This window comes from Aotus nancymaae, unplaced genomic scaffold (assembly GCF_030222135.1).
Source record: "Aotus nancymaae isolate 86718 unplaced genomic scaffold, 86718_ANA_hifiasm-v0.15.2.pri h1tg000012l, whole genome shotgun sequence".
NCBI lineage: Eukaryota > Metazoa > Chordata > Mammalia > Primates > Aotidae > Aotus > Aotus nancymaae.
In genome coordinates, this window is record NW_026988423.1 from 49,239,422 (window position 1) to 49,262,522 (window position 23,101).

At 57.2% G+C, this 23,101-nt stretch overlaps 3 protein-coding genes across 6 annotated transcripts; 2 read left to right on the forward strand and 1 right to left on the reverse strand.

The window, feature by feature from the left end:
• Positions 1 to 1,475: 1,475 nt before the first annotated feature.
• Positions 1,476 to 6,903, forward strand: POLR2J (RNA polymerase II subunit J). Its single transcript, XM_012449006.3, has 4 exons — positions 1,476 to 1,580; positions 4,266 to 4,355; positions 5,860 to 6,034; positions 6,692 to 6,903. Exons 1-4 carry the CDS (start codon positions 1,528 to 1,530, stop codon positions 6,725 to 6,727), a joined length of 354 nt encoding a protein of 117 aa, XP_012304429.1. The 5' UTR covers positions 1,476 to 1,527; the 3' UTR covers positions 6,728 to 6,903.
• LRWD1 (leucine rich repeats and WD repeat domain containing 1) lies at positions 5,903 to 14,523 on the reverse strand. 3 transcript variants are annotated; one of them, XR_010342431.1, is made up of 16 exons: positions 14,348 to 14,523; positions 13,479 to 13,713; positions 13,260 to 13,376; positions 12,233 to 12,373; positions 11,887 to 11,991; positions 11,522 to 11,647; positions 11,334 to 11,448; positions 10,769 to 10,869; positions 10,384 to 10,591; positions 9,838 to 9,910; positions 9,604 to 9,744; positions 8,011 to 8,102; positions 7,714 to 7,869; positions 7,509 to 7,621; positions 6,469 to 7,412; positions 5,903 to 6,260 (listed from the first exon to the last, which is right to left on the reverse strand). XR_010342431.1 is itself a non-coding variant. In XM_064375696.1 (15 exons), the coding sequence occupies exons 1-15, from the start codon at positions 14,425 to 14,427 to the stop codon at positions 7,272 to 7,274; spliced, it is 1,944 nt and encodes a 647-aa protein (XP_064231766.1). In that variant the 5' UTR covers positions 14,428 to 14,523; the 3' UTR covers positions 5,903 to 7,271. The 3 variants fall into 3 exon arrangements, 2 of the variants coding, with proteins under 2 accessions (XP_064231766.1, XP_064231767.1); XM_064375696.1 differs by having other exon boundaries at positions 5,903 to 7,412; XM_064375697.1 differs by having other exon boundaries at positions 5,903 to 7,412; positions 11,585 to 11,647; positions 14,348 to 14,431.
• A 330-nt stretch (positions 14,524 to 14,853) lies between these two features.
• On the forward strand, positions 14,854 to 22,787 carry ALKBH4 (alkB homolog 4, lysine demethylase). 2 transcript variants are annotated; one of them, XM_012449004.2, is made up of 3 exons: positions 14,854 to 14,937; positions 18,823 to 19,020; positions 21,036 to 22,787. In XM_012449004.2, exons 2-3 carry the CDS (start codon positions 18,919 to 18,921, stop codon positions 21,621 to 21,623), a joined length of 690 nt encoding a protein of 229 aa, XP_012304427.1. In that variant the 5' UTR covers positions 14,854 to 14,937; positions 18,823 to 18,918; the 3' UTR covers positions 21,624 to 22,787. The 2 variants fall into 2 exon arrangements, with proteins under 2 accessions (XP_012304427.1, XP_012304425.2); XM_012449002.3 differs by lacking the exon at positions 14,854 to 14,937 and adding an exon at positions 14,958 to 15,428.
• The last annotated feature ends 314 nt before the right edge of the window (positions 22,788 to 23,101 follow it).

Here is a 23,101-nt window from a genome sequence, read left to right on the forward strand (position 1 = left end):
CTCTTAGTCACAACCACTCTGCCACGTAGCACAAAAGCATCTACAGCCAACATGTAACAAATCAGCATGGCGTGTGTGGCCGAGGTGGAGCTCATGCCTGTAATCCCAGCACTTTGGGAGGCCAAGGTGAGAGGATCACTTGAGGCCAGGGGTTCAAGACCAGCATGGGCAACAAAGTTGGACCCCCCAATCTCTACAAAAAGTAAAATAAATAACTGGGTGCTGTGGTGTCTGCCTGTGGTTTTAGCTACTGGGGAGGCTGAGGCAGGAGGACTTGACCTCGTGATCTGCCTGCCTCAGCCTCCCACAGTGCTGGGATTGAGCCCAGGAGCTTGAGGCTGTAGTGAGCTATGCTCTCGACACTGCACTCCAGCCTGGACAACAGAGCTGATATCACACCACTGCACTCCAGCTTGGGCGACAGAGTAAGACTCCGTCTCAAGGAGGGCCTTTATGCTAAACTGTAGTCTGCAAAACAGCCAAAGCAAAAAGGTAAGATAGACTTAGCCACCAAGTGTAGTGGCTCAATGCCTATAATCTTAGCACTTTGGGAGGCTGAGACGAGAGAATTGCTGGAAGCCAGGAGTTCAAGACCAGCCTGGGCAACATAGCAAGACCCCCAACTCTTAAAAAAAGAAAAATAGCTAGGTGTGATGGCACGTGCCTGCAGTCCTACCTACTTGGGAAGCTGAAGTGGATCTCTGGAACCCAGGAGTTGGAGGCTGCTGTGAGCTGTGATGGCACCACTGCACTCCAGCCTGGGTGACAGAGTGAGCCACTGTCTCTAAATGATAATATATAAAAAGATTTACATAACCCTCCGAGCTCCTTCTCACTGCTGTATACAACCACCTCTTTCACCATCCGTCACCCAACTGTCCCTCCCGGCTAACAAGCCAGTGGCACCCCAGCCAGGGGTCTCGCAGCAGTCGGTGTAGGCAGCCTCGGCAGGGGGCTTATCACAGACCTGCCTCTGGCCACGAGACCTTCCTCAGCTCCCCCACGGCTGCCAGCCGCAGCTGCCCGTTCCCCTTAGCTCTATTCTCTCTATTCAGGGGCCTCCTGCTGTGCACTCCAAGGGGGTGCACGGTTCCAAAGCGACATCAAGGGGCGTGGGGAGCAGAGAAGGGCACAGCTTGGGGTTCCCGCTCAGCCAGGATTAGGAGATCTCTGGAGGGGCAGGTGAGCCCTCCCGGCGCTCTGAGCATGCGCCGAAAAGCGCCCACGTTGAAAGCAACGACGAGTGGGGGTGGGAGTTTGGCGGGGGAGGGGCCTCCAGACTGACGCAGGCGCAGAGGTACTGGTCTCGCTCTGGCTTTTCTGGCTCTTGCGCAAGATCCTCCAGGCCGACAGGGGGAGATGAGCTGGCCCTACGCGGGTTTGCCCCGCCAGAGTAATCCGGAAGAAGCCTCTTACTAGGGCTCCGGAAGCAGCGGCGGCGGCGGCGGCGGCGGCGGACGCTTGGGGTCTGGACGCGGCAGTGGCGGTGGCGGCAGTGGCGGTGGCGGCGGCGGCGGCGGCAAGACTATGAACGCCCCTCCAGCCTTCGAGTCGTTCTTGCTCTTCGAAGGCGAGAAGAAGTAAGTGACGCCAGCTGGGAGGGGCCGAGGTTTGCGGGACTGCGACTGTCGCATTCTGGGGGGGTCTCCTGCCGATGTCTTGCTCCTGGAGGAAAGCAGCTTTTGCTTGATAGTCCGCACGGCCTGCGTCGGCCAAATTTAAGCCAGTTCCGCGAGGCAATGGAGAGTGTGTCCATTTGGCAGATAAGGACACTGAGGCTCGGAGGAGCAAGTTGCCCCAGACACGGAGGAAGTGGCGGGGCTTGTATTCGAACCCAGAGTGTCTGGCTCTCCATAGCCCTCTTCCTCTGGGACGTGGCAGCCTCCTCTCTCGTCTCCCACCCGCCACCTCCATCCTCCATCTCCTTCGATCTGCCAACGGCCTGCCTAAAAGCCGCAGTGGCTTCTTGCTGCCTGCCGGTTGAAGGAGTCCCGGGGACAGACAGCTTGGGCTCTGCCCCTGGGTCCCCCACTTAGTGACTGTATCTGTACGAGTGCCTTGATCTGTTCGAGGCCCTGTTTCCTTTTCTGGAAAATTGATTTATTACTGTTCTTTTTTTTTTTTTTGACACGGAGTTTTGTTGCCCAGGCTAGAGTGCAATGGCGCGATCTCGGCTCACTGCAACCTCCGCCTCCCAGGTGCAAGCAATTCTCCTGCCTCAGGTTCCTGAGTAGCTGGAATTACAGGCATGCGCCACCACACCCGGCTGATTTCTTATTTTTGGTAGAGACGGGGTTTCTCTATGTTAGTCTGTCTGATCTCGAACTCCAAATCTCAGCTGATGCTCCTGCCTCGGCCTCCCAGAGTGCAGGGATTACAGGCGTGAGTGACGGCCTCCGGTCTATTACTGTTCTTAAACATGGGATTTGGCCAGGTGCGCTGGCCCACGCTTTTAATCCCAGCACTTTGGGAGGCTCGGGTGGGAGGATCGCTTGAGCACAGGAGTTCCAGGCTCCAGTGAGCTATGATCGCATCACTGCACTCCAGCCTGGGCAACAGAGTGAGATCTTGTCTCAAAAAGAATTGGATGAGGTAATTTGTGTCAAGCACTTGGTCCAAAGCTCAGCACCTGGAAGACCTCATAACCACTGGCTCTTACTGTTCCCAGGTTGGCATGCAGAGGTCTTGGTCTGGCCCTTGCCAGCCACTTTGGCCTCCTTTTTTTTTTTGGACAGTCTCACTCCATCACCCAGGCTGGAGTGAAATGGTGTGATCTCACTGCAGCCTCCACCTCCACGTCCTAGGTTAAAGTGATTTTCCTGCCTCAGCCTCCTGAATAGCTGAAATTACAGGCATGCACCATCACACCTGGCTAATTTTGTATTTTTAGTAGAGACCGGGTTTTTCCATGTTGGTCAGGCTGGTCTCAAACTCCTAACCTCAGGTGATCTGCTTGTCTCTGCCTCCCAGAGTGCTGGGATTACAGGTGTGAGCCACTGCGCCCGGCTTGGCCTCATTTTAGAGCAGACTCAGCTGGGGACCATTTGGCTCCACAAGGGGCATTTGGCAATAATTGGGGACATTTATGGTTGTCAAAGGGGGTTATGACTGCAATCTACTGGCTCGAGGTCAGGGATGCTGCTGTCCTGCAAGATAGCACCCCACAGGAAAGAATCATGCAGCTAAAATGTCTATGGCGTCAACATGGAGAAACTACCTTAGAAAAACGGAGCAGTCAGGCGCGGTGGCTTACGCCTGTAATCCCAGCACTTTGGGAGGCCCAGGCGGTTGGATCACAAGGCCAGGAGTTCAAGACCAGCCTGGCCAACATGGTGAAACCCTGTCTCTGCTAAAAATGCAAAAAAAAATAGCCGAGCATGGTGGCACACACCTGTAACTCCAGCTGCTCGGGAAGGCTGAGGCAGAATTACTTGAACCGGGGAGGCGGAGGTTGTAGTGGGCTGAGATTGTGCCACTGCACTCCAGCCTGGGCAACAGAGCAAGACTCCATCTCAAAAGAAAAAAAGGAGCAGGCTAGGCATGGTGGCATGCGCCTGTGGTCCCAGCTACTCAGGAGGCTAAGGCTGGAGGGTCACTTTAACTGAGGAGCTGGAGGCTGCAGTGAGCTGTGATCACACCACTGCACTCCAGCCTGGGCAGCAGGAGGGATTACTTGAGGTGAGGAGTTCAAGACCAGCCAGGACGACAAAGCAAAACCTCACCTCTTCCAAAAGAAAAGAGGGAGAGGAAAGACAAAAGGAGGAACTTGGAGAAGGTCCAAGGTTCCATAGACCTGGGGTAGCAGGGGGCAGGGGATCAGGTTGGAGAGGTCTTTATGGGATGAAGAGATTCAGAAAGGTCTTCAGGAGGAGGCAGAGCTTTTCATTTTTATTTTTTTGAGACAGTCTTGCTCTGTTGCCCAGGCTGGAGTGCAGTGGCACAATCTCGGCTCACTTCAACCTTCACCTACCAGATTCAAGTGATTCTCCTGCCTCAGCCTCCCAAGTAGCTGAGAACACAGGCATGGACCACCACCCCGGTTTTGGGTTTTTTTTTTTTATTTCTAGTAGAGACACAGTTTCACCATGTTGGCCAAGCTGGTCTGGAACTCCTGACTTCAGGTCATCTGTCCACCTCAGCCTCCCAAAGTGTGGGGATTACAGACATATGAACCACTGCACCTGGCCGGAAGTAGGCAGGGTTTAGACTCGGGGCGGGAGGAGGGGAGCCCCTGTCCCTCATCTGTGGCCTCTGCATCTTCCTAGGATCACCATTAACAAGGACACCAAGGTACCCAATGCCTGTTTGTTCACCATCAACAAAGAAGACCACACACTGGGAAACATTATTAAATCGTAAGTTTCCTGTCAAAGGCTCTCAGGGGCTATGTTTAATGGGCACCCAGTTATAAGATTTTCCTCCATCTCTCTGAGCTACAGGAAGTCCTTCTGGGGGCTTGCTCTGGGCATTTTATAATCGTGGTACCTTTTTATCAAAATGACACTGACCTTATGTCTTCACATGAGCTACGCTTCTGTAGTGGCTTATTCTGTAGACGAACGTGTGTATTTACATTTTTTTTTTTTTGAGGGGAGTTTTTGCTCTTGTTGCCCAGGCTAGAGTGCAGTGGCGTAATTTTGGCTCACTGCAACTTCTGCCTCCCAGGTTCAAATGATTCTCCTGCTGGGACTGGCCACCATGCCCTGCTAATTTTTGTGTTTTTAGTAGAGGCGGGGTTTCACTATGTTGGCCAGGCTGGTCTTGAACTCCTGACTTCAGGTGATCCACCTGCCTTGGCTCCCAAAGTGCTGGGATTACAGGCGTGAGCCATGCGCCTGGCCTTCCATTCACTGTTAAGTGCACATTCTGTAAGTGAATGAGAGCAGGTTCCAGCAGAGTAGGCCTGTGTGTTCATGGGCTGAGGGGCACTGAGAAGCAGTCAAGATCGGCTCCCCCAATGCCACCCCTATTTGTGACCTCAGTGCCATCTGGCACTCTTAAGATGTATGTGGCAGAGATTAGAACTTCTGTTTAACAAAGGAGAGAGGTAGGGGAGTTCTGTGGCTGTCCAGTGCCGGATAGGTGCCGGCCTTGGTTAATGGGTGTTCCTTTACACCGCTGAAGTCCTGGCTAGGTGGTTGGTCAGGAATGTGACTGCCACTTCGGCCCAGAGACTTGTCATTTCACTGTAGACCTGTCTCTTCCCAAGCTGTGAGCGGGGTGTGCCCAGGCACAGGGATGGAGGACTCCTCCCCGGAGTCCAGCCAGTGCAGCCCCTATGCTCTCCTCCAGCTGCTCCCCTGTTCTCCAGCCCAGTGTTGCCACCTGTGCACGGGTGCCCCTCGTGGTGCTCACACCACCCTGAGCTGCTCAAGAGGAGACCCCTGCGTGCCCAGGGCACAGACTTCGGTGCCACTCACTGCTCAGAGCCTGGGCCCTCCTCTCCTTGCTGCCTTTATTTGCTGTGGGATGTTCTTTTTGGGTCCAATTTATCCAGCACTGGCTGGACATTCACTGCCTGGGAGATCTCTTTGCCAGCCCTGTGGTTCTCTGTGGGAAGAGGTTGCTGGAGTCTGTCTCCTGCTCAGGTCCTTCAGCCTTAGGGATGCAGGGAGGAGGTGTATGTGTCTTCTCCCCTTCAACTTCATGGATGCAGGGTGTGTCGGAGTTGGGGGTGGGGTGTCCCCATATGACGTATCTTCCTGAAAGCACTGCTTTCCTTGAATACTCTTGGGGGGAAAAAACTGGGGGGAATATTTGGCTAGAAAGCCTGTTCTTTCACTCTGAGCCGGCTTCTGCCCAGCCTGAGCCCAGAGGGCACAAGGCTAGACTCTCACACTGTCTGTCCCTGGACTTCAGACAATTGCTAAAGGACCCGCAGGTGCTATTTGCCGGCTACAAAGTCCCCCACCCCTTGGAGCACAAGATCATCATCCGAGTGCAGACCACGCCAGACTACAGCCCTCAGGAGGCCTTCACCAACGCCATCACTGACCTCATCAGCGAGCTGTCCCTGCTGGAGGAGCGCTTCCGGGTGAGGGCAGGGCCTGGAGGGCAGGGTGGGCTGGATGCTGGGCCCCTCTGCCAAGCTGGTGACAGCCCTGGGCTGTTTCTTTGGAGAGGCGGTGCTGATGGAAGAGCAGGGACTTCTTTGCAGGCTCCAGGCTGTGTGGACTGAGGGCTTGTGGAGTTCAGGCCTGTGGCTCCTGTCTGCCCTGTTGGACTTCCGTAGTGCTGCAAGGTTCCTCTCCTGCTGTGGGCTGGATCAGAGCCAGGGACCTACTATCATTTGGGGCTGTTCTTCTGAGTCCCTTGTCTGTGCTTGGCAAGGCCTTGTCCTTCCAGGCCTCTTTCTGGGAGGCAGCTCACCCCAGGGTAGGGCCACGCCTATTAACAGCAGGGCACCTGGGAGTCTAGAGGGGAAAGAGCCACAGCTTGGGGGATTTTCAGTGGGAGTCGTCTGCTTACCAGGAGGCCTCTGTGGTGTCTGAGTCCCACTGGGGCTGCTGCAGAGAATGGCTGAGACCGGGCTGGGCCAGCTGGGAGGGCCGTCGGCTGCCCCACTGTCCTGGGGAGTGTGGCCCATGGCTGCCCTCCAGGAAGGGCCTGGCCAGGGGATGCTGGGCTTGTGTTTCCAGCCTCCTTGCCCCAGCTGTTCCAGCTCAGTCTCCGCCTTCTTCCTCTCTGCCAGGTGGCCATCAAAGACAAGCAGGAAGGAATTGAGTAGTGGGCCGGAAGGGGCTCTGCTCAGTCTGTGAGCCCAGTTCCTACCTGCGCCTGACCCTCCACCGAGAACGGCCAGTCCCAGCCATGGCCCACCTTGTGGCCCCCCCCTCACCCTGACACCAACGTGTCCTGTACAGATTCTCTTTTATATTCCTAATAAAGTATGGCAGGACAAGACCTGGATGTGGACTTCAGCAGCAGCAACTTCACAAGCACACTGACTGACTGTCTCAGGTTTGATGCAGGCCAATGACCTGTTTCAGGGGCCTCCGGTTGGCAGGGACGAACTCACTCTGGACCAAAGCTCAGGAGCTGCCGGGGAGGCAGTGCTGAGCCGAGGGAAGCGTGCAAACCCATGAGCTCCCGTGAGTCTCTGCTCTAGAAGCCTCAGCTGCAGGGCCAGCCTGTCAATCAAAGTAGAAACACCTTTCCACAGGCTTCTCAATCACAGTTTAATAAAAATACTGATAGGGACACCCCCCCACCCCTATCACCCCAGAGCTGAATAAATTAGCTGCGTCCCTGGTCCTTTACGACGCGTGAGGCTACAGTCTCCCCCAGATGGCTACGATGTTGGAGTCTGTCAGGGCAGTGAGGTAGGTGAAGGAGGCATTGGCCACCACTGTGTTCACCATGGTCTTGGTCACCGCCTGGCCAAGGGCCCAGGGCTGGGGCCACTTCAGGATCTGGTGGGGAGAGAGGAGGGCTGGGCTCCTGCTGCCCAAAGGCAGGGCCCCTGACCCCTCGCCAGCCCGAGCCCGGGCAGAATGAGCCGGGGGTACCTGTGTGGGGGCCTGCGGGGCTGCCGGGGGCGGAGGCGGCTGCTTCAGGATGTTGCTGACGTCATAGAGCCACACGTTGCCCTCTTCATCCCCGCAGAGCACAATCCCCTTATCTGTCAGGACAGAGGTGGAGCCTGAGTGGGGGGCAGAGCTCCCAGAGGCCCTGCGGGGATGGGGCGGGCACATGGGCAGAGGGCAGGCTCACCAGGACAGGTGCTGAGCGAGAAGTAGGCCAACTCGGTGGGCGACCACTGTAGCCGCGCCAGGACCACCACTGCCACCGTGGACTGGCTGCCCCGGCCACCCCACGTCTGCCTCCAGCTCCACAGGCAGATGGTGCCCAGGCCGCTGCCCTTGGAGGCTGTTGGGGAGAATCAAGAACTGTGCAGGGCGGCCCCTCCCGCACACCTGCTCCCACTGGAGACCCTCAGAAGCCCAGCCAGAGACAAGCACCCATCTGCATGCCCAGAGGCCAGGCTGTCCCCGAGCTGGGCTCACTCACCCACGACGTCCTCATTCACAAATGCCAGCCCATCCACTCTCCGTCCAGAAGCCTCGGAGCCCTCGGAGAAGACGAATTCTACTTCACACACCCTGTGGGCAGCAGGAGACACTAGTCAGCCATTCCTTGCAGATAGAGCTGCCCACTCACCCGGGCGTCTATGGGGCACCTGCTGGGGGCCCTGACCTGCGTGAAGGCTGCACAGAAGTTGCTACTAAAGAGACATTCTTGGCCCCAGGATGGTTCGGTTTGCCCTGGCAGGGGGAGCCAGCACCTGAGTGTCTCGAGTCACAGTAGTGACCCAGAGGCTTGAGGGGTGGCTCTTCCAGGACGGGGCTAAGCGAGGTGGTCAGAAAAGGCTCTGGAGCGAGCCAGTACCTCTGGGACAAAGTGTGAGATGAGCAGGGGCCTGGCCCTCCTGGCAGCTAAGTAGGGCAGGTGTTTCCGGGCCACGGCCCAGGGGACTGTCGGGGGCATCTGCCGTGACTCTAAAGATACTGGGGAGGACAGGCATAGTGGCTCATGCCTGTAATCTCAGCACTTTGGGAGGCCGAGGCAGGCAGATCACGAGGTCAGGAGTTCGAGACCAGCCTGGCCAACATAGGAAAACCCCATCTCTACTAAAAATATAAAAATTAGCCAAGCTTAGTGGCGGGCGCCTGTAATCCCAGCTACTTGAGAGGCTGAGGCAGGATAATCACTTGAACCCTGGAGGCAGAGGTTGCAGTGAGCTGAGATTGTCACTAAACTCCAGCCTGGACAACAGAGACTCTGTCTCAAAAAATAAAAATAAAAATCCAAATCTCACTGTGGCTGAGGAAGCCCAGCATGCACTGTCCAGGCACCCTCGCCACCTCGCTCTGGGCTGGGTCCACCCAGCTGTGGCCACAGGGCCAGCTGGCTCCCCCACCACTGACCTTTGCACATAGCCTTTCCTCCCGCCACCTGCTGACTGCCTCGCCGGGCTCCCAGGGAGGAAAGCGTGAGCCCCAGAACCTATTCATCCGCCGCTGGTCCCCTCAGCAGAGTCCCGAGGCCCCCACGCTGGTATCCATTACTTTTTTCCCTCTCCTTCGGAGTTGGCATCACACGGTGGGGTTTTAATTGGCCGCCTTTGCTTAGTGTCTGCAGGCTGGGGGCCCCACGAGGACGGGGACCCAATGCCCAGCCTTGTCCTGCCCGCCTTCCAGGCACAGTGAGCCACAAAGCCTCAACATGGCATTCCAGAGCCTGCCCTCCGCTAGCCATCAGCCCCCTTTACAGATGAGGACATTACACTAGCACAGAGGACCGTCACACTGATGAGTGGCAGGAGTGGGCCGGGTCACGTGGGCATAGCACAGTGCTGAAGTCCCAGGTGAAGGTGAGGTGATCATGGCCCAGTCCCACAGCTGAACACAGGGTGAGGACGGGGTTGCAGAGTCCTTTCCTCCAGAGCCTGGCAGGAAGGTGGGACAGGCCAGCTCTGGGAAGAGGCCTCTGAAAACAACCCTTATGGTTGCCCAGGTGTGCCTGGGCTGCTGTGAGCCCATCTGGGCCGACAGCGCCCTGTGCAGAGGCCTGGCTTCCAAGGCACCCCCTGCCCAGCCTTACCTCCTCTTCTGGGGCTGGTCCAGCCGCACGTCCCAGCAGCAGCAGCCGCCCTCACAGCCGGCCAGCAGGCGGGCATCCGGGCAGGAGGCGACGGGACAGAGGCGCAGGGGGATGGAGGTGGTGTCCAGCGTGAGCAGCTGGCTGCCAGTGGGCAAGGGGGAGCAGAGTCAGCCCTGGACTGAGGTGTCCCTGCCCCAGCAGCCAGCCCCTCCCCAGCCTCGCTGGAAGCATCACCTGGCCTGGAATTCATAGTCCTGGTTGGGCATCCCAATGTCCCAGAGGATGATCCGCTTGTCATAAGAGGCCGCTGAGGAGGGGGTGGGGCAGGGGAGAGGTGGCCCTGAGGTGGCCCTGCTCCCTCCTGCCGGCTGCGTCCCAGGCTGAGCCCAAGGTCTCAAGGCCAGCCCCTCCGAGGCAGGGAGGGCAGGCCAAGGCTAGGAGACAGGAACACTCCTGGGCTGGGCAATCCCTGTCTCTTTGCTCTAACCTGATGCTGTGGCTCCGGCAGCCACCACCCGTGGCTCCCCCATCCCTCTTGCCAGGGGCACCCCCCCAGGTCACTGACAGGACAGAGTGGCCCAGGCTGCTGAAAAACTCCAAGGCCACAGAGCAGTCTGTGGATAAAGCCAAGACTGGAAGTGACAGGGCTTCCTACCAAAGCTAGAGGTGGACTGGTGCAAAGCCCAAGCTTCCGGCCATCCCCGGGAAGGGAGGGCGGAGGCCATTGGGGCAGCAGGACAGGGGTGCTGGGCGGCCCCAGGGTGAAGGGGAGGGTCTTACTGAAGAGGTGGGTCTCGTGGGCGGGGCTGAAGCACAGGGTGGCGATGGCCTTCTTGTGGGCCCGGATGACCCCGCAGCAGAAGCCGGCGCGCACGTGCAGCAACCGGACCAGGCCCCGAAGGCCTGCAGCCGCCAGCACGCTCCAGCGCTTCTTGTGGCCGGCCTGTGTGACCACCATCAGGGCGGTCCAGGCCACGGAGAAGAACTCCTGGGCGGGGGTTAGAAGGAAGAGGTCACCAGGGCAGAGTGATTGGCGTGAACACACAGGCGGGCCTGGGCCTGGGGAACCCCAACATGAAAGAAAAAGGCCATGCGGGGCAGGGGCTGAGGCTGCCCCCATCCCACCCTGCTCTTCAGGAGTCAGTGGAACGTGGCCCGCACTCACCTCACCAGGCGCCTTGTACTTGTGGAGCACGATGCCCGTCTGGCAGTCAATCACGCACACGGCCTCCCCACCGCACGTGGCCACGGTCTGGGATGTGGCCCCTGAGTGCCCAGTTTTGGGAGGTCAGGTGAGTGGAGGCATTTCCTATCCAGATCCTCCCTGCAGCCCCCTCTCCTCCCAGCCTTGATGGTGTCTTTTTTTGTTTTTTTGGAGACAGAGTCTTGCTCTGTTGCCATGCTGGAGTGTGGTGGTGCAATCTCGGCTCGCTGCAAACTCCACCTCCCAGGTTCAAGTGATTCTCCTGCCTCAGATTCCCAAGTAGCTGGGACTACAGGCACATGCCACCACGCTTGGCTAATTTTTGTATTTTTAGTTGGCCAGGATGGTCTCGATCTCTTGACCTCGTGATCCGCCTGCCTTGGCCTCCCAAAGTACTGGGATTACAGACATGAACCACCGCGCCCAGCGATGGTGCCTTTAAAGCTCCATCTCCTGACCCCCTACCCATCCAGGCGGCCCTGTTTCCAGCTGCCCTTGCCCCACCCACCCGCCCACCACCACGTACCCTCCTCGAAGGCCGGCTCGAAGGCGCAGGCCCACAGCTGCGTCTCGAGGTCCCGAGGGCTGTTGTTCTTGCTGTGGCACTGTAGGAAGTGCAGGGGCTCCAGCTTCAGCAGAGGCTGTTGGGGGAGAGGGAGTCACGGCTGCCCAGCCCCGATCACCTGCCACCTGCTCCCTGCTACCTCAGCTCACCTGGCCGTCATCAGAACCCGCCACGGGGCCGCCCTCCACCTGGGCCGACGGGGAGGCACATACCCGCTTGCTGGGAGAGAGGCTGAGTGGGACATCGTCTGGCCGTTTCAAGGCTGCCAGTCTGGCCTGTGGAGGGGGGCCTTGTGACCATGGGCCCATCGGCCTGGGGCTTCCTTCCTCCCCATCACAGGCTGGGTCCCACCTCATTGTGGGTATGGGAAGCCCAGGCTGGCCCAGGGTCACTGAGGGAGCAAGCCGGGGCTTGGGGTGCTTCCTGGGCCGATTTCCAGGACGCCTTTGTCTCCTGCAGCTTCTCCAGGCACGAGGGGCTGGGCTGGCCTCGGAGCCCTGGGAGCCACACTCACCCTGGGCTTGTGGGCAGCTCCGGCTTCTTGGGACTTCTCTGGGCTGTCAGCCTCGTGTACCTGCGTCCTACTGGAGGCCACCAGCTCCTCAGAGATCATCCGCACCTGGGTGGGGCCAGGCCATCAGGAAGCTGGGCACAGTCCCAGGTGCCCTCAGCCCTGCCAACTCGTGGTTGGGGAAGCCTGTGCTTCAGAGCTGGAGAAAGAACTAACTCTCCTGCCAACAGGGCTGCCCACCCCGACTCACCCCACTCCCACAGCCCCTCAGCCCTTCCTGGCCAGGGACCTCCAGGCAGCTAATGATCCGAGAGCCAGCGACTCCCTGCACGTCGGGACGGGGACATACCCGCCACTGGGTGAACTCGCTGAGGGACTCGGGCCCGTAGCGGACATCCCTGACGGCCGACTTCACAAAGTCCTCCTGGGCCTTTTCAGCCTCCTCTTCAGGGCCCAGTGTGGCCATGAACTTCTCCCAGTGAGCTGTGACCTGGTGCAAGAGGGTCCAGATTCAGGGCCGGCCCACCCCAGCTCCCCCGACCCTGCCCTTCATAACACCTCAACCCCATCACCTGCTGGAAGCCTCCAGGAACCACAGCCTTATAAACCACACAACACATCACAAACAGCACAGCCCAGGTGCCTGCAGTCCCAGCCACTGCGAGGCTGAGGAGGAAGCATCTTTCAGGCCAGGAGTTGGAGCCTGGGCTACATAGCAAGATCCCACCTCTACAAAAAATTTAAAAATGATCCAGATGTGGTGGCACACACCTAAAGCCCCAGCTATTCAGGAGGCTAGGGCGGGAAGATTGCTTGAGCCCAGGAGTTGGAGGCTGCAATGAGCTATGATCACACCACTGCACTTCAACCTGGGCAGCAGAGCAAGACCTTGTCTCTAAAAAAAAGAAAAGTAAAAAGAAACATCCCAGAAAAAGCTACTTAGAAGAGTCAGGCTGGGTGTGGTGACTCACACCTGTAATCCCAGAACTTTGGGAGGCCAAGGTGGGCAGATCACCTAAAGTCAGGCATTTGAGACCAGCCTGGCCAATATGGTGAAAACCTGTTTCTACTAAAAGGACAAAAAATTTAGCTGGGCGTGGTGGCAGGTGCTTGTAATCCCAGCTACTCAGGAGGCTGAGGCAGGAGAATTGCTTGAACCTGGGAGGCAGAGGCTGCAGTGAGCCGAGATCACACCACTCCACTCCAGCCTCGGAAACGGAGTAAGACTCCATCTCAAAAAATAAAGTAGCACATCAGGCTATGGGCTGTTGGGGCCAAGAGCCCTTATCAGTCACCGTCTTCAACGTCTTCCTGATGTCACTTTCTCTAATGACCCTACAGCTCCCAAGCACACAATAATCCTCCTATCCCCTTACCCTGCTGATCAGCTCCCGGTTCAGGTTCTCCACCTGAGAGTAAGTTGACGACGCATCCTTGCCGTTGACTTTACGGAGCTTGGGCAGGAGAAAGGAGACTTTCAGGTTGTCATTGACCTGGGGGAGAGGGGGGGCAGGGCGGTGGCTCAGGGGATGCTGAGCCTGAGTCCCACACAGTCCTGGCCCCCGGTATGAGGCTAGCAGGTGGCCCCCACTTACCGTCAGAAAGGGGTTGCCTTCCAGGCTGAGTTCCTCGAGCTTGGGGAACTGGCACAAGGCAGTGACATCCCCCAGCTGGTTGTTGGCGCAGCGGAGGACACGCAGGTGGGACAGGCCCAGGTTGTCCGGCAGCGCCTCCAGCTGGTTGTTGGACAGGTCCAGCTCCTGCAGCTGTGTCAGGCGGCACAGGAGCTTGGGGTCCAGGTGCTCGGAAAGCAGCTCCAACCCTGACAGGCTGGAAGTTGGGGCAGACCAGGAAGGCTTAGGAGGCGGACAAGCCTTGCACCCCCACACCAACCTGCCCCGCTACCTCCGAAGGCTTCTTCACCTGACATTTCTTGCACAAAGGCAGCCGCCCCGCCCACCCCTCGTTACTTTATTTTTTAGAGACGGGGGTCTCACTCTGGCGCCCAGGCGCGATCATAGCTCACTGCTGCCTCCACCTCCTGGGCTGAGTGATCCTCCCGCCTCGACCTACCGAGTAGCTGGGACTACAGGCGCACGCCACTACTCCCGGCTCCCCACCACTTAAAAAAAAGAAAAAACCTGCAACTAATTTAGGACTGGGGGCAATCTAGCTTCCTCTAGAATGCTCTTCCTGATCCTTCGGAGGCTCCTCTGTGCTTCCCAGACTCTCTAATGGTAGCGGCAGGCTGTGCCCCTAATTGCCCGCGCTCCCTTCGGGGGATGAGGGCCCCCGGGGCTCCCGGCGAGCGGGCGGGGCCGCGATCACCCAACAAGAAGACATTTAGCGCCACTCTGACGAACCCAGAGGGCGATAACGGGGACAGGCGGGCCGTGGGGGAGGGTCCCCGCTCTTCTCCCCGACCGCCCCGCGGACACAACCTCGCCCCCTGCCCGGCTCTTACTCCAGGCTCCGGATCTTCCCCAGCCGGTCGCTCTTGGGGCGCCCGCGCTGCATTAGCAGCCGCGCCGAGAGGGGGCCCATGGCGAGAAGGTGCGGCCCGCGCTGACCCAGTCTGCGGCCCCGGCGTCTGGAGTCACCCTGCGTCTCCTGGAGCCCGGTACTGGCGTCCGCTGTAACCGAGCCCAGGAGGTGGCGCCGCACGAGCCCGTGGGCGGTAACGACCGGAAGGAAGTGGAGCCTAGGCCTCGTGCCCCCGCCCTATGCGGACTACAACTCCCAGCGGCCGCCGCGGCCGCGCCTGCGCACTGGCCACCCGGACAGAGCCATGGCGGCGGCGGCAGCGGCGGCAGCGGCGGCGGCGGCGGCTGCAGCCGAGGTCCCCGAAGTCCTTCGGAAATGCGGTTGCAAGGGCATCCGGACCTGTCTTATCTGCGAGCAGCAGCGCGGCGGAGACCCGCCCTGGCAGCTGCCCCCAGCGGTAAGGGGTGGGTGAGGAGCCGCGCCCACAAACGTCGTTCTGCATCTGGGGAAACTGAGGCCCAGCTTGGCCATGACACGGGCTGGGATCAAAGCCTGTGAGCGACCCTTGCGGTAGGAGCGATGCGGGGTGAGGAGATGAAGGCTTTGAGGAGCGGGCTTGGGAGCGGGGAAGGGGATGGGAGGTGGGTGAGTCCGACCACAGCTCACCTCGGGGACTCTGGGGGGATCTGCCCGCAAACATCGACGTAGCTTCTCGGATCTGGCGCTGGGAGCCTCACGGGCCCGCGGGGAGACGACACGGAAAGGGTGAGGGTGCTGAATACCAGGCCAATGGTGCCTGAAGGTCGTGGACTGCAGTGGGCAAGGAAACAGTGAATTCCAGTTAACTAATGAAAAAGAACACAAGGATCGCTCCAGCCCAGGAATTGGAGGCTATAGTGAGCTATGATCGAGCCACCGCACTTCAGCCTGGGCGACAGAGCGAGACCCTTTCTCAAAAAAAGAAAATAAATAATAATTTTAAAAAAGAACTCAGCTTCTTTGAATTGGCATGGAAGGATCGTGGTTGGTTGCAAGAGCGAGGTGGAGTGGTAATGCTTCAGGTGAGAGAGATGAGGCTGGAGAGGTTGGGGGGTCTGACCACAGATGGTCCCCCGTGTGTTGGCTAAGCAGGCTGGACTTGTCCCAAAAGCCATGGAGAGCTCTTGGAGGGTTTTAAAGGAGCGATGCGGTCAAATGTGAATTTTAGAAAGATCCTGGGAAGGGAAGGGGCAGATATGAAGATGTGGAGGCTGGGAAGCCCGTAAAGAAACTGCCCCAGCGTCTATGGTGAAAGTGCCCAAGGTCCTGTGGAAACCGTATGGGATGCCTCATGAATTAAACAGAATTACCCCTGATCCACAGCCCTACTTCTGGGTGTATATCCAAAGGAACTAAAAGCAGGGTCTGGAAGAGAGATTTTCACACCCGTGTTTATAGCAGCCTTATTCACGATAGCCAGAACATGGAAGGAACCCAAGTATCTTATCAACAGATGAATTGGTGACCGGATGTTGTGGGTCACGCCTGTAATCCCAGCACTTTGGGAGGCTGAAGTGGGCAGATCATAAGGTCAGGAGTTTGAGACCAGCCTGGCCAACATGGTGAAACCCGCCTGGCCAACATGGTGAAACCCCGTCACTACTGAAAATACAAAAATTAGCCGTGTATGGTGGCGGGTACTTGTAATCCCAGATACTCGGGAGGCTGAGGCAGGAGAATCGCTTGAACCTGTGAGGCGGAGGTTGCAGTGAGCCGAGACTGCACCACTGCACTCCAGCCTGGGTGACAAGAGCAAGACTCTGCCTCAAAACAAAATGTATTATTATTATTATTTTATTGAGACAGAGTTTCGCTCTTGTTACCCAGGTTGGAGTGCAATAGTGTGATCTTGGCTCACCGCAACCTCCACCTCCGGGGTTCAGGCAATTCTCCTGCCTCAGCCTCCTGAGTAGCTGGGATTACAGGCACGTGCCACCATGCCCAGCTAATTTTTTGTATTTTTAGTAGAGACAGGGTTTCACCATGTTGACCAGGATGGTCTCGATCTCTTGACCTCGTGATCCACCCGCCTCGGCCTCCCAAAGTGCCGAGATTACAGGCGTGAGCCACCGCACCCGGCTGTATTATTATTTTCAAGATGGAGTCTCACTCTGTTGCCCAGGCTGGTGTTCACTAGTGCAGTCTCGGCTCACTGCAACCTCCACCTCCCAGGCTCAAGCGATTCTCCTGCCTCAGCCTCCTGTGTAGCTGGAACCCCTATAGAAGCACACTGCCGCCGGGCGCGGTGGCTCATGCCTGTAATCCTAGCACTTTGGGAGGCCGAGGTGGGTGGATCACCTGAGGTCGGGAGTTCAAGACCAGCCTGGCCATCATGGTGAAACCCCATCTTTAAAAAAAAAAAAAAGAAGTGCACTGCCACACCAGGCTAACTATTTTGTCTTTTGGTAGAGATGGGGTTTCGCCATGTTGGCCAGGCTGGTCTCGAACTCCTGTGTTCAAATAATCCATGTGCCTCAGCCTCCGAAAGAACTGAGATTACAGGTGTGAGACACCGCACCTGGCCAAAACTTTTTTTTTTTTTTAATTGAGATACGATCTTGCTATGTTGCTGAGGCTGGTCTCAAGTGATCCTCCCGGCTTGGCCTCCCAAAGTGCTGGGATGACAGGCGTGAGCCACTGTGCCTGACCATTAACTAACTCTTTTTAATGAAGAGAGGTGGAGAGGAAGGGGTAGCAGAAGCCAAGCAAGAGATTTAAGAAGTAGTCATTGGCACATGACTCAGGGTCAAGGTCAAGCTGGCTGCACAGCAGGCAAAGAGACAGTTGAGCGAGGCGGAGGCCCTGGGAGAGTTGGGGGTAGGAGGATGCAGGTACAGGAATGGGGGTGACAGGAGAGGAGGAGGTGGTGGCTTGGGAGGAGACAATGCCAAGAATGGTTTCTAGACTTTCTTTTTTCTTTTGAGACAGAGTCTCCCTCTGTTGCCCACACTAGAGTGCAGTGGCGAAATGTCGGCTCACTGCAACCTCTGCCTCCCAGGTTGAAGGGATTCTCCTGCCTCAGCCTCCCAAGTAGCTGGGATTACAGGCATGCACCACCATGCCTGGCTAATTTTTGTATTTTTGGTAGAGAAGGGCTTTTGCCATGTTGGCCAGGCTGGTCTCGAACTCCTGACCTCAGGTGATCCAGCCACCTCGGCCTCCTAAAGTGCTGGGATTACAGGCATGACCCACCACGCCTAGCCTGGTTTTTAGACTTTCTTTAGCATGGGGGAGACCCGAGAGTACCAGTAGGCCTCGCAAATGGTGGCAGAACAGAGGGGGACATGGGGTGAGAGTTGAGTGACAGCCCAGGGTATGAGGATTGAGGCGTGATGCTGGGTCTGGAAAGGTGCTTTGAAAACAAGAGTGAAGAGGAGGGAGTCTGGGGTGCTGAGGAGCTCTGTGAATACTCAGCTCTGTGGGGAAACACGTTGCCCTCCTGGGTGAGCCTCAGACTTGTGAAAGGCATGGGCCAGCCCCTGAGACACCAGGGTGGCGTCAGCAAAGACCTAAAGAGATTAGGGTGCACAGACTCAAGGTAGTCGGGCAGTCTGGGTCCTCCTGGATGCAGCCTAGGAGACAGGAGTGCAGGAGGTGCTGTGCAGCCTGGGGCTAGTTCCTTAACTTTACTGAACTCCTTTGTAAAGTGGAGAAGGAAAGACACATTGTATCAGCCCTTCTCTTTCACAGGCAAGGATAGTGAGAAAGGAAACCAATCAAATTCATGTGAGCTCAAGAGGGCTTCGGGCCTTCCCTGGTCAGCCTGGGGCAGACACTGTCTGCACCTCCCCCTAGACTCCAGCTGTCTTCCACGGTGGCCTGAGCCACAAGTGCCAGGGGCTGCCACAGCTCCAGGATGCATCTGTTTTTTTTTTTTTTTTGAGACATGGTCTTGCTCTGCTGTCCAGGCTGGAGTGCAGTAGCACAACCATAGCTCACTCACTGCAGCCTCAACCTCCTGGGCTCAAATGATCCTCCTGCCTCAGCCTCCTGTGTAGCTGAAATGACAAGTGCACTCTGCCACGCCCGGCTAATTTTTATTTAAACTTTTTTTTTTTTTTTTTGAGATGGAGTCTTGCTCGGTCACCCAGGCTGGAGTGCAGTGGTGCCGTCTCGGCTCACTGCAACCTCCGTCTCCTGGGTTCAAGCAATTCTCCAGCCTCAGCCTCCCGAGTAGCTAGGATTACAGGCCCCTACCACCATGCCCGGCTAGCTTTTGTATTTTTAGTAGAAATGGGGTTTCACCATGTTGGCCAGTCTTGTCTTGAACTCCTGACCTCAGGTGATCCGCCTGCCTCAGCCTCCCAAAGTGTTGGGATTACAGGCGTGAGCCACCGCACCCAGCCTGTTTTAACTTTTTGTAGGGACAGGGTCCCGCTGTGTTGCCCAGTCTGTGGACCTGTTTTTCTTTTGCAGAAAACACACCGTTTCATTTACTGCTCTGACACCGGCTGGGCCGTGGGCTCGGAGGAATCTGACTTTGAGGGCTGGGCCTTCCCCTTCCCAGGAGTGATGCTGATCGAGGACTTTGTGACTCAGGAGGAAGAAGCCGAGTTGGTGAGGCTTATGGACTGTGACCCCTGGAAACTCTCCCAGTCTGGACGGAGGAAGCAGGTAGGCCGGCCCTGAGCTCATGGGGAGGGCTGGGCTGCGTCAAGGGGACCGCCCCACTGCTGGGGCTCTCCTCCTCCTCTGCAGCCACACCCCACGAACCTCCAAGGTTGGTAGTGGGCGAGTTCCCCAGACCTTGGGGCTGTGCGCAGCCAGACTCGCTGCAGGCGTGTGTCCGATGGGCAGAAGTGCACCCGGGCACCCCATCTCTCTGTGGGATGCGCTGCTGGGCTCTATGCCCTCTCTGCAGCCGACTTGGTGGTACTGAGGGTACGGGAAAGTTCTGGTGGGGAGCCCCATTCTCCCAAACTACAGGTGCTCCCACCTACCATTCTCACTGTCAGCGTCTCGTCTCCTCACGCGAATTCCCGCCTTCCCCGCCCCGGCCCATCATTCTCCCCCCAGCTCACTCCTTCCCCACCTGTGACCCAGCCTCCTCACTTCCCCTCACCTCCATCCCTCTGTCCCCAGCCTCCATGTGTGGCCACTGGGACAGTCAGTCACATCCCTGGGTGCCCCTCACCTTTCATTGTAGTTTTCATTTGTTTGTTTGAGGTGGAATCTCGCTGTCACCCAGACTGGCGAGATCTCGGCTCACTGCAACCTCCATCTCCTGGGTTCAAACAATTCTTCTGCCTCAGCCTCCTGAGTAGCTGGGACTACAGGCACCCACCACCACGCCTAATTTTTGTATTTTTAGTAGAGACAGGTTTTACCATATTGGCCATGCTGGTCTTGAACTCCTGACCTCAGGTGATCCACCACCTTGGCCTCCCAAAGTGCTGAGATTACAGGCCTGAGCCACCGCACTGGGCCTTTTTTTTTTTTTTTTTTTTTTGATACAGAGTCTTGCTGTGCCGCCCAGGCTGGAGTGCAGTAGTGTGACCTGAGCTCACTGCAACCTCCGCCTCCCAGGTTCAAGCCATTCTCATGGCTCAGCCTCCCAAATAGCTGGCATTACAGGTGCCCACCATGACACCCGGCTAATTTTTGTATTATTAGTGGAGACGGGGTTTCACCGTGCTGACCAGGCTGGGCTCGAACTCCTGACCTCAAGTGATCTGCCCACCTCGGCCTCTCAAAGTGCTGGGATTACAGGTGTGAGCCACTGCACCTGGGCGCGTTCCCTTTGTGACATTCTGTTGGATATCTGTACATTTCATTTCTTCATTCATCTGTTGACGGACACTGGTGTTTTCACTTTTTGGCTGTTGGGAGAGTAATGCTGTTGTGAACATTTGTCTACAGGTTTTTTTTTTTTTTGAGACAGGGTCTTGCTCTGTCGCCCAGACTGGAGTGCAATGGTGCGATCTCGGCTCACTGCAGCCTTGACCTCCCAGGTTCTAGCTGTCCTCCTACCTCAGCCTCCTGAGTAGCTGGGACTAAGGCATGTGCCACCAAGCCCAGCTATTTATTGTTATTATTTTGAGACAGAATGTCTCATTCCGTCTACCAAGCTGGAGTGCAGTGGTGCAGTCTTCTCTCACTGCAGCCTCCACTTCCTGAGCTCTAATGATCCTCTCACCTCAGCCTCCTAAGTAGCTGAGACTAAAGCCTGTGCCACTACATCTGTCTAAATTTTTTTTTTTTTTTTTTTTTTTTTTATGAGAGACGGAGTTTTGCTATGTTGCCCAGGTTGGTCTCAAACTCCTGGGCTCAAATGCACCACCTTCCTGGGCCTCCCAAAGTGCTGGGATTACAGGCATGAGCCACCATGCCCAAACTAAAATTTCTTGCAGAGAGGTGGTCTCACGTTGTTGCTCAGGCCGGTCTCGAACTCCTGGCCTCAAATGATCCTTCCGTCTCAGCCTCCCAAAGCACTGGGATTACAGGCGTGCACCACCACGCCCAGCCATTTGCTATTAACTTCTGTCTCCTCGGGTCGGCCTCCTCCTGCTTCACATCCATGAAGTAGGGACTTTTGCTTGCTTAGGTCACTGCAATTGAATTCACCTAGTGTGTGGTAGACATCTCCGTAAACGCAGACACTTTACGTCCTTTTTGTCTTCATCCTTCAGGACTATGGCCCCAAAGTCAACTTTCGGAAACAGAAGCTAAAGACCGAGGGCTTCTGCGGCCTCCCCAGCTTCAGCCGGGAGGTGGTGCGGAGAATGGGCCTCTACCCGGGGCTGGAGGGCTTCCGGCCCGTCGAGCAGTGCAACCTGGACTACTGCCCTGAGCGCGGCTCGGCCATCGACCCGCACCTGGACGACGCGTGGCTGTGGGGGGAGCGACTGGTCAGCCTCAACCTCCTGTCCCCCACCGTGCTGTCCATGTGTCGGGAGGCACCCGGGAGCCTGCTCCTCTGCTCCGCCCCCTCAGCTGCCCCGGAGGCCTTGGTTGACAGCGTGATAGCGCCCAGCCGCTCGGTGCTGTGCCAGGAGGTGGAGGTGGACGTCCCCTTGCCCCGCCGCTCCCTGCTGGTGCTCAGGGGGGCCGCGCGGCACCAGTGGAAGCATGCCATCCACCGCAGACACATCGAGGCCCGCCGCGTCTGCGTCACTTTCCGGGAGCTGTCGGCTGAGTTCGGCCCCAGAGGAAGGCAGCAAGAGCTGGGCCAGGAACTCCTGCGGATCGCCCTCTCCTTCCAGGGCAGACCCGTGTGAGCCGCCTCTCTGGCTCCAGACCTGACTGATCCTGGGATTGAAGCAGGGAGCCCAGAACAGGGCCTTCTGCAACTCACGGGGTGGCAGGAGAAGACGGCTGACCCCTGGTGGTGTGAGCAGCGTGAGTCCTGCCCCGGGAGTGGATTTTGATGGGAACGCACCTCGGGACAGCCCCCTTCCACCTGGACTGTGGCCAGGCTTCTTTTGGTTATCTAGTTTATCACAGTCAAGGGGGCGTGGGATAATTTGAGCTTAAAAAATATTGGGGGCTGCGCTCAGTGGCTCATGCCTGTAATCCCAGCACTTTGGGAGGCTGAGGTGGGCGGATCACCTGACACCAGGAGTTCGAGACCAGCCTGGCCAACATGGCGAAAACCCATCTCTACAAAAAAATACAAAACTTAGCCAGGCGCGGTGACTCGCACCTGTAATCCCAGCTACCCGGGAGGCTAAGGTTGGAGAATTGCTGGAACCTAGGAGGTGGAGGTTGCAGAGAGCCAAGATCACACCACTGCACTTCAGCCTGGCGCCCGGAGCAAGACTGTTAAAAAAAAAAGGCGGGGGGAGGACATTTTAAATGATTTTCTCCTTTATGATGCATCTCTTTTCATGGGGTTTCCCGATATCTCACTGCCCAGTCCCTTCGTTTGTGGAATGTGTTGGATTGAAGAACAGAGCTGGTTGAAGATTTGAAGTTAGACTAAAGAGCTGGTAACAAAGAGCTTCAGAGTCGGGCTTGGCCTGAGTCTTGCTTGACTGACAACCCCCCACCGCCCTGCCTGGGGGGTTGGGGATGTGAGGAGGGTAAGAAAATCTGAGCGCCTCCCCCAGCCCCATAATGCTGTTAACAAGTAGGAAAAATTAAAGCTCTCGGCCAGGCACAGTGTGGCTCACGCCTGTAATTCCAGCACTCTGTGGGGCTGAGGTGGGAGGATCGCTTGAGATCAGCCTGAGCAACATAGTGAGACCCTGTCTCAACAAAAAATAAAAACATTAGCTAGGTGTGGTGGCCTGTAGTCCCAGCTGCTCTAGATGCTGAGTCGAGAGGATGGTTTTAGCTCACGAGGTCAAGGCTGCAGTGAGCTCATGATCGTCCCACTGCACTCGGCAACAGAGCAAGACCCTGTCTCTAAAATAAATAAAAGCTTCTCACCTTCTAGGACACCAAGAGGCTGTTCCCTTATGATGGGGCTGTGTGTGTGTGGTGGGGGCTTACCTGGATCAGGTGGCTGCTCTGCTGTCGCTGTGGCTGGGCAAGGCTGTGGAGGCTGAGGGAGTGGCCTGGACCCGCATGGCCAGCCTTCCCTCCCACCACTATGGGACAAAATGTTCATTTCCCTGCCACCTGCTGGGAACTAAATCTAGGGAACAGGAAAGGTTCGGGGCCAGCACTGCTCTTTACAGTCACCCCCAGAACCCTCTGGAAGCTGTAAGGCTCGGAGCTGTGCACCATCTCTAAAGGAATATCCTGCCAGGGG